This window comes from Heterocephalus glaber, unplaced genomic scaffold, assembly GCF_053883595.1.
Source record: "Heterocephalus glaber isolate CG9 unplaced genomic scaffold, H.glaber_assembly_v1.0 deba00001600, whole genome shotgun sequence".
In the NCBI taxonomy this organism is placed as follows: Eukaryota; Metazoa; Chordata; class Mammalia; order Rodentia; family Bathyergidae; genus Heterocephalus; species Heterocephalus glaber.
The window spans coordinates 8,192,409-8,207,015 of record NW_028258372.1 but is presented as its reverse complement, the minus strand read 5'-3'; the positions used below and the strand labels follow the sequence as shown (position 1 = coordinate 8,207,015).

At 37.2% G+C, this 14,607-nt stretch overlaps 1 protein-coding gene across 2 annotated transcripts in view; it reads right to left on the bottom strand.

Moving 5' to 3' along the window:
* The window catches only part of Opn3 (opsin 3), a 47,631-nt gene that overhangs the window by 15,188 nt on the left and 17,836 nt on the right, over positions 1–14,607 (bottom strand). The window contains exon 2 of one of the 2 annotated variants that reach the window (XM_021265485.2): positions 401–439. The exons of the other annotated variant lie outside the window; for it this stretch is intronic. Within the exon in view, the coding sequence (XP_021121144.1) occupies positions 401–439 (39 nt within the window). The remainder of the gene's footprint in view (positions 1–400; positions 440–14,607) is intronic. 2 annotated transcript variants of the gene reach the window in all.

The window sequence follows — 14,607 nt, the reverse complement described above, 5'->3', positions numbered from 1 at the left end:
CAGTTGAAGAAAAGTAACTCTGATAGCAAATGAAAGTAAGACTGATCTGAGTAGAGTAAGGGTTGTTGAGAGGCCGGGGAGCCAGGCACTGCTCCCCACTAAGTAGCTGTGTAAACTCCCAGCAAATCATCTCTTCACGCCTTGGTCACTGTTTTCATAAAATTGAAGATTCAGTCACACTACAAAATTTTTTGATTCTGCTATTATGAAAATGTGAAATGAAGAGGTCCTTGACTTAGAAATTGCAAGACAGTTCATATTCACTTACACACCATGACAGCTATTACTATTATCATTATGAATTGTTTGTATGTGAGGCTGTAGGGGACAGTATTGATCTAGTATCTGATACATATGGTATATAATGAATATTCATTGAAAAAAATAAGTGAATACTTACTAAATACTTTAGTGACCAGAATGTTAGGTCTTGGAAACACTGTAAGGAAATAGTTCCGGAAGTAATTATACAATAGCAAATAATGGACTTAAATTCAAATTATAATAAATAATTAGGAGAACAAAAAATATCAAATTAGATATCTACCTTCAGAAATCTATTTTTACTTTATTAAATTATCTAAAGAGTGATATCCTTTAACTAATTATATTTCTAAAAGAAAATCTAGAAATCTATAATTAGTGACATAATAACATGACTCTAATGAAATACTGATTTATTTAGTTTTTAAACTTTTCTATAAATATAATAGTGGGTTTTTTTGAGACAGGGTCTTGCTCTGTAATTCTGGCCTTGCACTCACTATTTACCCCAAGTTGGCCTCAAACTCATGACAATCCTCCTGTCTCAGCCTCCTGAGTGCTGGGATTATAGGCATGTGCTACCATGCCCAGCTAGCAGTATTTAATTTTATAATTGCCTTTACATGTTAAAACATAATTTGGCCTTCAGATTTTTAGTTAATTTGCATCAAACGTGATTTACTCCTTCACAGGCAAGAAAACTTGGTGCAAATAATGGCACTGGTTTAAATTAGTAAACTCTAACACATCTTAGGGATGAATAATTGAATTTTTAAAGCAATAACCTGATATAATAACCCTATATGAGCATATGATTATGTTCATATATTCATTATTAATATTCATTGCTTATCTAAATATGTCAATCATTATGCTAGAAAATAATTATAAGGAAATCTATTAAAGTGCATCATGAAACTTAAAGCCCAATGGATAAGATACTGTAGATTTAAAAACTTAAACAAGTAAATTACAACTTACTATGACGGAAGAAGAATGCATATGTTGAGAATAATGGGGAGAAGCATGTGGAAGAACATTATAGCGTGGTCAGGGTGTCAGAGCAGAAGAACAAAAGCCCTCAACTCCGTGATAGATAGGTCAGTGTTGCAGAGGGTAGTACATTTTTCTATCTGATAATTTATGTCAAAAAGATTTTTAATCTATTAGTATAGTTTTGCCCATGCCTTTGCTTAGCAAACACAGTTAGTTTCAAGTGCCTGATTTCAGTCACGAGTGTGCAGTCCTGTAACTGGTTAATACAGACCTGGGAGGAGCATTCCTTGCATTTCTCAGGCCCACCCTGATGATACCAGTGTAAGAATGATTGGCAGCTGTAGTAGACTAGATTAGTTTCCTGGGTGACTCATTAGAAATGATCTTAAATCATATCTCCCTTAGGAAATATATAGCAGTTCCCCTTCCCCATAGACATTTTATTTACCAATGAATTTTGTTTCTGAATCAAAATTATCTATCATATTATGTGTAGACCCCAGAACATAACCCAGGAGAATGACAGGACTGTTTTACAACTACTTTATGGTTTAGCAGATGTTGAGCCTAATTATGAGCTGTAGTTGAAATATATGGTGAATATTTAAATAAAAATATTTATTACAGTGAAATACACACTATCATTAATTCCCCTGAAAATACTCCCTTTCTCTTCAGAATTATTCCATCATTCTTTCCACTTTCAAAGCAGTGCTGGAAGTCCTCTTTTGTGTCATTATGAGGTATACTTAACAACTAGGGTGAAGCGCGGGATGTAGCTCAGTGGCGCCGCCACCTGCCTGGCAAATGCAAGGTCCTGAGTTCAATCTCCCGTATCAAAAAAAACAGGAGGGTGAATGCTGCTGCTGTCATCCAAAGGCAAGGCAGGTCTTGGAAAAACATTACCATGCGTCTTCATAGATCTGGTACGAAGCAACTTCAGGCTCTTCCCCAAAGTGAAAATGACCGTGAAAGCAATGTCCATGAATTGATTCAGGACATAGAGGCTGCCACAAGAGTGCAATTAAAGACACAAAAGAAGACTTCCAGAACTGCCTAAGAAAGTGGCAAGAAATGGCACGAGTGTGTTCACAATGAAGGAGAGTATTTTGAGAAAGATTAATGGCAATATTTCTTTTATTGTAATAAACTTTTAAAGAATTTAAACATTCACCATATTTTTCCATCATACCTCGTGTTCCATGGAGTACATCCGTTTCCCTTAGCCCTACGGAAAGCAAAGGGGAAAGTGACAGCTGAAACTGGGCATTAGTAATGCATCAGGCCATATGATAATCACTCTACAGATAGTATCTCTCTTTACTTGGTAGAGCCACGTTTTGAGAATCAGTGCTGATTCCGAACTTATTGTCTTTATACCACCTGCAGTCACTAGAGGGAGACACCTCCTTTCTCACAGATTGTATTGGGGTAATTTCCCGGTATTGAGATCTTGTAGGAATTTTGTAAGCATCTCTAGCATGATTCCTACCCGCAAGGAGACGACAGTATTACATTCCAGGTAAAGTTGAAACTCATATGCAACATTATAAGGTAGTGTAAAATGATATGTAATTATAAAATAAATGATATGTAATCATGTTAAATTTAAGGTGCAATTAAAACCAGAAAAAGTAAGGTCCCAGTGGATTAAATTGTGAAAAAATGGCTTCATTAAGAAATAGAACTGAAGTTAAGCCATAAAAGATGGAATGGGTGTCCGAAATAGAAAAGGTCAAGGCAGGCATTTCTGGCTGGAAGAGCGACTTCTGCAAAGGCAAAGTGAGATTCTTCTAATTCTTTCAACTGAGCCTTGAACTCTGGACATGCAGTCATGCCTGAGGGATTTGAAGGGGTTGCATGCAGCTGATCCCATTTCTCAGAGCTGACAGTGGTCCCAGAAGGGATCTTCAAGTTGTCTACTGTTTGCCCCTGGTCAAATTTTGAAAAGGTATATACAGGCTTATATATTTAAAAGGTGGAATCTAGTTTTTTAAATCTTAAAACTCTTTAAGTTGTTTAAATATAACATTTGAAAGCAAAACTATTTCCTCACTCATATGTTTAATGTATTAAATGATTCATAAATATATTAGTGGTTTCATATATGATACATATATTCATTCTTGTGCTTGTGTGTGCATACATGTGTGTTTATAAAACAATGAATGATCATTTAAACTTGCATGTCCATTCTACCTTTCTCATAAAAATTTTATCCCAAAGGAATATATTGGTATGGCTTAGAGATTATTAATTATTCACTTTTTTCTGCAAAAAAATGTATTTTTTTGCTTAAATTCTTTCGTTGGTACATTTTAGGTATACAGTACATTTACATTTATCATTGGGTATATGATGTATCTTGGTTCTTATTTTTTCCCCATTCCCTGTGCTCCCTTCAACCCCCCTTCCCTATTTACATAGACTTTGTTTCCATTTTTTTCTTTTCTCATAATTTTTCCTTCCCCTTCTTTCCTTTCCCCTTCCCCTCCTGCTTCCCCTACCCTTTAGACCTCTTCTTCATATTTCAGATTATCAACTATTCGTTTTAATTCTTATTTACACTTTCAGTTTCTCACACTAGAGAAACTTCGGTATTTACACATGTGTGTCCTATTTATTTCACTTAAGAGGATGGCCTCAATATGCATCCATTTAGCTATAAATGTCTCTAGTTTCTCATTCTTCATGGCTGAGTAGTACTCCATTTTATTTTTAAAAGCCACATCTTCTTTATCCAGTTTCCAGCTGATGGGCACTTGGGCTGTTTCCAAGCTTTAGCTATTATGAACTGTGGTGCTATAAACATGGATGCACATATATTGCTGTGGTATGATTCTTTTAATTCTTTGGGGAAGATACCGAACAGGGGAATAGCTGGGTCAAATGGGACCCATAGCCCTAATTCTTTGAGGTACCGCCATACAGATTTCCACAGTGGTTGCACCAATCTGCACTCCCACCAACAATGGAAAAGGGTTCCTTTCTCCCCACACCCCCGCTAGCATTTGTTATTGGTTGATTTCTTGATAGCAGCCATTCTTTCTGCAAAAAATGTATTTTGAAACTGAAATTTTTAAATTTCTTGGACTATCTAAAATTTTTCTTGTATATTGAGTTTATATTTATATTGTTACAATTTATATTAATGGAGTTTACAATTTATATTAGTATACAATTGATCAAAATATTTTGTTAGATATTAAAAGTAGAAAGTATAGTTAGAAATACTCTTCATAAAGAGATTAATGTAGTTTTTCCTCATTCCAAGAAAAAAATATATATATATGTGATTACTATTATTATTACCTAGATTGAGGCAAGATCAGTTCCACTCCCATTTTTCCTGTATGTAAAGTTAGATTTCTTGATTTTATATATGTCCAGGCAGCAATGGAAGGAGTGTCTTTATATTCAATTCTTATTAATTATAAGAACATTCCTCCTATATTTAATCAAATTCTTCTTAAATTATACACCAAAAATCAGTATTTATTACCAAAATTATTTTTAAGGAACTTACATCTAACAACTAATTTGGTTAAAAGTAAATCATTGGGAACTACCTGAGTGGTCGTTCGCTTCTTCAATATTTTCAACCTTTATTTTCCCAGAGCATCCCACACCACTTTTTGGCAACACACTACTGTGAGATTTCATTCTATTTGGGAAGGGTGACGGGTTTGCCTCGGTACAGTGGGAGAAGGGTGATCGAGGGAGGAAGTGTCTTGAGAATAGGTAGCTGATCTCTAGGAAAAAATACAAAGGGAGACTGAGAATTTAGGAAGTGATGCTTGTGAAACTCTCCTCGAACAGCCATCGGAAAGGCTTTATGTGCCCCTAAAGGTTCTGAAGACAGGGTCTATCCAGTAATTCCTCAGTGCCCAAGGTGGTGATTGCATAATCCTGCCACCTGCTCACATCAGGATGCACATCACCCTCAATCTGCCAGCCTAGTCAGAGCTGGCTGCTTTGATCCTGCTGTTCTCCCTGCTGAAATGCTGACTGCTCTCAGAGTGGGGAAGACAGATGTGTAAACAAATGCCTACAGGAATGTGCTAAGTGCTGAAAGAGTGCTGTGTCCCAGCAGCTGCAGAACGCAGTAGAAGTATTCATCTCTGCCTGGAGAAAGGCTGGGGAAGGTTTGAAGAGAAACAACATTTGAATTGACAAGTGGGGAAAATTTATTATGCTGAAAAGAACGAGAATACTTCAAGGCCCAGGATATGGTCTGTACAAAAGCACAGACATGAAAGGGAGCCATTCACACATTATCTCCATACATCAGTTTAAGTCAAATAGAACTTGATGATTATGCATTCATTTACATTTACCAAGAAACATATATAATACATATATAGCACGTCAGTCACTGTGCTAGTCCAGGGGAAAACACAAATGAGTTATGAAGAGAAATAAATAAATAATTATGAAATAATGATAGAGTCTACCATAGAGGAATTACTTGAGGCCAAATTCCTGGAAAAAATTTCAGGTTTTTTACATAATTACCATGTGACTCTGGAGACAACTCTAAATCTCAATTTGTTCACCAATAAAATAATAGTGGTGAGAAAATGCTGCCTCATCTTGTGTCATTGTGTGTGTCTGTGTGTGTGTGTTTCTGTGTGTATTAAATGTGAATGGATTTAGTTAAATGACAGTGCAGAAGGTTATTATTATTGACTGGGAACAAAATTGCTTTCAGTGGTAGAAGTGGGTAGGACACATGAAAGCAGATAGAGCAGTAGAACATATGACGAACTTACTGGGGAATATATACAAAGAACAAAAAACAAAGTTATTTTCCTCCTTTGGTCATCAGGTAGTCACCTTGAGTAGCTTGTTTATACCTCAATTTTCTAGACTCTGGAGAAGTTTATACTACATAGAGCAATTGCTTAGCACTGGTATTTCCTGGTTCATGACCCAGATATGATCAGTGCTTTCAGGGAGAGAACTTCAGAGAAAGCAGTAGAAGGAGAAAATCTATCTAAGAGTGGGCAGAGGAATATTGAGGAGACTGTCCGTAGGAATCTGGCAAAACCAGTGAGTCTTAAAGCTTATGTACATTTTAACCAGGCAGAAAAGGAGGGTGAGGGGAAAGGGGATGCTAATCTTTTTTCAGGAAGAGGGAATAGCTTATATAAACACACAGAGATTTAAAAGAACAAATACCATTGGGGTTCCTGCAAATAATTCAAAATGGTAGAAGCAGAGAGTTCTAGGAATAGAGAAATGAAAGACTAGGCACTCTCTCAGGAAGACATTTGCAGTACCTTATGAGGAGTTCAGAATGTATCCCTCAGGCTCTGAGAACCCACTAAACTGTTTGGTTCACGTCTATCATTGTGCAGTTCCAAAAGATTTTGTCCTATTTTCTTTCAATCTTGCTTTTGCACATTTTTCTTAGGGAAAATTCCCTCTGGCTTTAATTAGGAAAAACAATCATGAGGAAGTACAAGTCTGATTATAGGAAAACCTAGTGGAGAAATATACTGTGATGAGTAACTGAAGTAATGCAGTGGCACTAGAGAAAGGGGAGAGATGAAGAGGGTCCAATAAAAATTGAAATGTAACAATCCTGAGATCCCACCTTGTCCCAGAAAGAATGGCTGCTATCATGAAATCAACCAATAACAAATGCTGGCAGGGCTGTGGGGAAAAAGGAACCCTGTTCCACTGCTGGTGGGAGTGTAGACTGGTGCAACCACTGTAGAAATCAGTATGGAGACACCTCAAAGAACTACGACTGGAAGTCCCATTTGACCCAGCTATTCTCCTGCTGGATATCTTCCCCAAAGAATTAAAAGAATCATACCACAGTGATATAAGTGCACCCATGTTCATAGCAGCACAGTTTGTAATAGCTAGAGCTTGGAAGCAGCCCAATTGCCCATCAACTGGAGACTGGATAAAGAAAATGTGTTTTTTTAATGAAATGGAGTACTACTCAGCCATAAAAAATGAGAAATTAGAGACATTTATAGCTAAATGGATGCACATTGAGGTGATATTCTTAAGTGAAATCAATAGGACACACATGTGTAAACACCGAATAGTTTCTCTAGTGTGAGAAACTGAAAGTGTAAATAAGGACTAAAAGGTATAATAGATAATGTGAAATAGGAAGAAAAGGGGCAAAGGGGAAGGGGAAGTAGGAGGGGGAGGGGAAAGGAAAGAAGGGAATGGGATTAATAAGAAAAAATGGAAACAAAGTCTCTGTAAATGGGAGGGATGGAGGGGTTGAAAGGAGGGCAGGTGAATGGGGAAAATATAAGAACCAAGAGAGATTATGTAAAGGTGCAAATTTCCAATGATGACTGTCATTATATTGTATACTTAAAATGTAATAAATAAAATTAATTTTAAATAAAATTAATTTTTAAAGAATAAAATTTAAGAAAGTGCATCTTTGTTGGCTCGGAATGAACCACAGGAAATCTTGAGTAAACAAGTGGACAGTGTTATATCGACTTGGAAAGAAAATGAGAAAGAAATAGATTTGGGAAAAATCATTAGTGAATAACTCACGTCTTAATGGATACTGTGGGTCACTTTGAACAAATCACTCAGTGGACTGTTTCAAATTTACCTGTAAAAACAGCATCTGTAAAACCCTACTCGTGTCATTTAAAGTTGGCTAGGTGATGATTTTCTAAACTAAGTTTCTCAAACTAGTCAAAATGCCAATCGTGTTCATTCAAAATATACATTGCTTTGTAAAAACATTGTAGGGATGCAGTTGAACTATATTTATCCACACATAGTAATGGAAACAAAACTACTTGAAGTTTGCTCAATAAAGATGATACTTTATTAATTAGTAGTGCTCATATCTGAAAAACATTTTAAAAAAGCAGTATCCTTAATATGCTTGAAAAACCACATTCTCTTAAGTAACCAATTTTTCTTTGAAATCTTATTTACATTATTTATTTTGGAAGCTTCCCTAACTCTTTTTATGAACAATGGATACTCTAATACTGATAGAGAGTACACACAATGTGTCAGGCACTGTTCTGAGCAGTTTCCCTCTGTGATCCCATTTAAACCTCACAACAACTCTGGGAAAAATGTAGAAATTATTGTTAACCATGACTATTGTCTAGATGAGGATACTGAGGCAAAATGGTAAAGTACCTTGCCAAAGTCAAGAGCTACTAAAGAACAGAGCCACAATTCACATCCAAGTCCTGCTTCCCAAGTCCTTGCTATGCAGTTTTCAAATTTTCCTTTGGGAATTATGAAAATATTTATGTTAGTGAGGGTGGTGCTATAGAAGGCAAATTTAGGGCTGAGGATTTAGCTCAGTGGTTCCACTGCCTGCCTCACAAGCACAAAGTCCCAAGGTCCCAAGTTCTATCCCCGGTACCAAAAAAAAGAGAGAGAGAGAGAGAGAGAATTGCTTTTTGGCCTTTTGGCTAAGATCAAGTGTAGAAAGCAGATTTAATCTATCAATTATAGTTTACCCTCTGTAACTGTGCTTACCTTTGATATCAGAAGAGGTCATTTCGTAAACTGGGTTTTTTTTGTTAAGCTGAAGAATTTAAGATGAAATTTGAGATGACCTTCTTCATTAGAAGACTTCCTATTGGAATGAGCAATTTCCATTGGATCAATAAAAGTAATTCACTAAAATACCAAAAGGATGGTTGTTTCTTAATGTACATTCCTTATATACTTACTGAATATTTAAGGGAGAAAATTAGTTCTAGTTAATAATTTCCTCCTTCGTATTTTCTTCCCTCTATCAAATTCCATTTTCATTTATTTGTTCCAAAAATAAATTCTTCATGTTTAATGTTATTCATGTTTAATACATAAGGATTCAGTTCCAAGGAAAACCAAACCCCTTCCCATGGGTTAAAAAAATTATGATTTCAAGTAAGTGGCTTAAACATTTATTTTTAAGTTCCACGCAGAAACATAGCCAGCCAAATACTTGTAATGCAGTAAAAACTAGGCGCTCCCTTAACCAAAGAAGCAATGAATTCCCAAAGAAAGGGATTCAACAAGGTAGTCCTCATGCTCATGCAGTAGCCTATGGGCAATGAGTATCTCACAAAATAAGTATCTGTACTATTGTTTCAGCTGTTCTTAGTCATGCTGCCCTTCACTGATATTTCTTGTGCATTTTTCCAATTAAGTCTAGTGGGTTTTTTAATAGGGGAAGCAGGGCAAATAGGTGACGCAATTAGTAAAACATGGGGTGTGGGCTACCTTGGGAACCACACAGTAGCCTGGAAATCATAACAGACTTCTTTCCCCTCTATTATTTCTGACTCTCTTAACATCTCTTCTTGGCTTCAGTCCTCCAGCTTCAAACTTAGTTCTTTGTCTTTCTGTAGCCCCATCTGGACAGATATGCCAGTTTTACACTGTTTACCTTAACTCTGATGTGACACTCTCTTAGCCTTTTAAAATTTTCTTATGATAACTGCTTCGCTCCATAAATTATACCCACGAGAATGGGATGACTTACCTTGGGACAGGGCCCTGCTAGAATCTATTTCATATTTATGTCCCCACTTGCCAGAGGAGGACATTGAACAAGATGGCTCACAATGGGGGTTAAAAATAAGTAAGTAGTACACTAAGTATACCATTTTCTATTGCTATAATAGGCTGGGCACTGTATAAAGAAAAGAGATTTATTCAGCTCACAGTTTTGAAGAGTGAAAATCCAAACAGAATGTTACCTGCTCAGGTGAAGACCTCCGTGGCTATGTCATTGACTATCTCCCTGTCAGACAGCATTATGATGGGAATGAGAGTGACAGAAAGAGAAAACAATATCCTATGGCCAAAAAAGAAGACAGAGAGAGGGGAGGGACTAGTTAACTGGAGTCCCAAGTCCAAGTACTTCCTTCAGCGGGCAACACCCCCACTAACATAAATTCCTTGCAATAGTCTCCCCGCTTTGAAGGTTCTAACACCTCCCAGCATCGCCACATTGAGGACCAAGCTCCCAACACGTGGACCACTGGGGAAAAACCATGCCCAAACCATAGCAAGACCCAAGAAATACCCACTGCTATAGCTTCATAAGAAACCACAGTTTGAATACAGAACTTCTCTGTGGCATCCCTCAGGTTTTAGAAGAGTGGAACACAAGCACAGGGAAACAGTCTCAAAAACAATCAGATGGAAGGACCTGAGATAGTTTAACTTCTACTTCTCATTCAACTGCACCCATAGAATGAAGGGAGTATTGCAAGGAAAATGGAAGGCATACACTTTCTTTCTTCTCACCAGGCAATCAAATCTTTTTCTAAAACATGCCAGTCTATATCTGACAATAATCTGTCACAGTATGCTCAAGCAAACTGCATCAGAGAATAGTTTCCTACCAGGGCCTCAGCTCTAATCCACTTTAGGAGCACATTTGTTTGCTTAATTTCCCCTTTCCTTTTTCCTCTGTCTCATATTTTCATTAAAAATCAACAGGTTTTTAAAAAAATATTTTTAAATTCCTTTCCATGCCTCAGACCATCTCTGTTATTCTAGTACAGGTTCAAATTCCATGAATGATTGCTGTCGCCTAACCCTACTCTATCATTCTTTTGTGTACTGAGTAGCAGGTTAATAATAGACTCAGTTCAGGTGGCACCCCAGATCTTAACACAGCTCACAACCCACCTTCCCAGCTGTGGGCTATGGCTTTTTGTCTGGCTTCCCAGCAGTGCTGTTCTGTGACTATGGTCACTACCGCAAATGCTGATCCTATAAACCATTACCACACGTACCACCCTGGGTATGCACCCTCACTGGACCAGAACCATGGAGGCTTAGGCTTCCCCAGTCTCTGCCTGGACCCAGCTGATCCAACTCAGAACTAGAGGGACATTAACCTCACTGAGCAAACATGGAGCAGTGTGAGTCAGGAGACAGGAAGAAGCCAAAGGTGAAATTGCTTGCACACCCTCCCATGCTGTGGGCTGCTTTAAACTGCACTAGTTTCATAAAGCCTTGCTGAAGATGTTCTGCCAGCCCAAACCATCTGCTGTGGTTTTAAAAAGTTACAGCCACCTCAGAGGTGCAACTACTCATATTTGGCCTCATCTCTTCCTGCCTCTTCCTCTATTCCTTCATTTTTAATTCCTTGGAATTATACTCTCCAGTAGTAATTAGCACATAAATTTTGCCTTAGGCTCGATTCTGAGGAAACTTATGCCTTACTCATCTAATTTCTCACAAGGTATTTTATGCAAAACTCCCTTTGCTTAATATGCTGGCTTCAAGGAACTCTGCATACTTCTTCCACTACCTGGACAATGTCCTCTTTCACTATTTTTAACTCCCTTAATGCACACCACACTCTGCTCATACATAACTCAGACTAACTATATCTTCATGGCTGTTGTTTCCTACTTACTACTTTTGTTACAATTCTATGTACTCATATCTTATCTCTCCAAATAAGTTGTAAAATCTAAGAGAGAGGAACCATGTCTTTTTCTATTCTGACATCCTCCTTAGCACTTGGAATAGTTGATGAGGGATTAGTACATTGAAAAAGATCAACATATAAATAAATTTTAGAAGAGTATATGTTAGTTGATAATAAAAGTTATGTACAAGTGATTCTATATCTGTCTTGGATTAAACATAGTAATTTCTTAATCAAACAGTGAGCTGAAGTGCTGCTTAAAAATACCCATGGTCAATGAAAAGGAAAAATGGCCTTTTCAATGGAAAGGAAAAATGTTCCCAATAGAAAGCAACAATATATAGAACATAAAACAAGACTCATTCCCTATGGCTTTCTCCTAAGAGAGAAATATACTATTTGACAATCGTTACATAACAAATTTGACTATTAAAAATCTCTAGAAAATATTTATTTTTATGGATGATATAGTTAAATGGATTCCTATTAGATTTATCATCATCTGTTCTCCTACTACATTAATACATTATAACACCTCATTTCACATGATGTAATGATCATACTTTTATAAATTTTCTCTATGTTTTTCTCATTAAGGCTCTGTAGACATGTAAGACAGAACGGAGTCATTGTGGGGAAAAGGGTGAGATTTGTGACTAGCCTAATGTCATAAGATTAATAAGGTTCTGCTTAGATGCTACTTATCTAGACTGCTAGTCCAGAGCTCTTGTTAGACTTTTCCCTGCCAAGACCTGATAAAGCAAGTTCATTGTGATCAATGGAAAAGCTTGAGGTCTTTCAGATTCTATGAAAAAAATCAACATATGAATAAATTGTAGAACAGCCCTGTGAAGGTCTGTCTGCAATATGAGTCTAATTTCTAAATGCTCCTTACTATTACTAATCTGGTACCAAAGAAAGACAATCTGAGGTAGCTCAGAAGAGCAAATTAAAATTATGAAGAAGGGCTGGGTGGTTCAGTGGTAGTATGCTTACCAAGTATGTATGAGGTCTGCGTTTGATCCCCAGCACCACAAAAACACAAAGTAAAATACATGAGGGAATCTCAGAGGTATCTAATTAAATTTCCATGTAGTCATTTTATAATTTACAAAATTCTCAAGACAGCTAAGTTTAGGTTCTACAGCAGATGGTAATAACACCAATTCCATTTTACATCACTTTCTATTACCACACTACTGACTCAAGCATAGAGTGCTGAAATAGCCAAAGGATCAGTGTTGATTTTGGATCAAGAATGAAAAGTTCTCTCTGTATAATTCATGAACTAGAAAATCTAAGGTACTCAGGATCATAAAAGAATGGGGAATAGAAGATAAGGAGTTTGTCAGAAAGGGCTAAAAGGTGGCACAATTGCTATATAGCATGGGCAGTGCAATACTGGTACAAAATTCTTGAGCCTTAAAGCACCAATTTGTTAGGTGGTTGTATAGGTATATAAAATAAAACTCATCTCAGTGACTAGGAATGGATAATTTTAGATTAGCAAGAAAATATCTCCTGGTGAGTCTTAGTCATCTTGACATTGTCAAGTGAAGAAGAACTAGAAAAAAAAAATTGAAGGTGAAGCTTTACAAATACAAGTTATTTTGCTCAAGACCACAAAGCAAGATGGGTAGGTGTTGGAGCAAGGTTGATTCCCAGAATCATTCACCTTCTATTTCAAGCTTCTCTCCCATGTCACAGAATTGGGCTTAATGTGGATTTAGCTCTCCCTCTCAATGCCCAGTGTAAAACCCTCTAGATCAGAGATGCAGGTCTCTTTCCCTTGATAGGAATAGTGTTTCCAAAAGCCAGCTCTTGAAATAGCTAGGTGAAAATTTCTTGGGAGATAAAGTGTTGATTTCAAGGCCTAACCCTTGGAGACACTAATCTGGTAGACCTGGCATGGAACCTAGAAATCTTTATGTATAAATTGGTCCACTAGTGATTTTGATTTTCAGAATTGGTCTAAATTAAAATAAAATTCCTTTTAATGTAATCTCATGGTCATTCACTCATTTCCCAGGTTTTCCTCCACAGACCTAATCTCCATTACAGGCATGTAAGACTCCTTGTATGTCAATCCTACACCATGATGCATGGCAGATGTCCTAACTGTACAGTCTGCACCCACATTAATCAGTTCAGGAGGTGGTCCTCTCTAATCTGTCTGCCACAGCCTATATCTGCTTCAGCCCCTGAATTCCTCCCCATGACCTCTTATCATCTGCAGCAGACCAAAAGCACTATGTTCACTGGGTGATGGTCCAGGATTGGATGGATTTAAGAATCATAGTGTTCTATGAAATTATTCTCCTCCATGAGAAGACGTTCACATATATGGCAGGGTTTCAAGAGTTTAAGGTTTTCTTCTTTTCTCACTGTATCACACTCTTCTTACACCTGTGGATTATTTTTATTTTTTGGTTTGTTTTCATCCTAAGAATTCTTCTATATCTTTTAAAAATAAGAGAATACAAGAACATGCTTCAAGCATCCATCTAGTAGAGACCAACCCAGGCAGGGAAACAGCACCTACACTATAAAGTCAAGGCTATCATGTCTTTTATATATAAAAATTTTCCCTTATCCCTTAGCCCTTGAAAATGTTCAGGAAAACTTCCCAGTTGCCTCAATATGGCTCTAAAACTTGCTTGCCTTTCTCCCTATCTGGTACTTAGGAGTTTGTAAATTGCCCCCACTTTAAGAACCAAACATAACCATTGAGTTAACATTTTGTGGTGGCTGGGGACTTAGGTCAGTGGCACCGTGCCTGCCTGGCAAGCGCACAGTCCTGAGTTTGATCCCCCGTACCGAGAAAGAAATTAAAAAGAAAAAGAAAAAGAAACATTTTGCAAAGCACAAGTATTGCACAGGGACCAGAAGCCACAAAGTCCTCTAATGAGAGGCCAGTAAGGATGCCAGGAAAATGGGCAAAGCCAACTTTT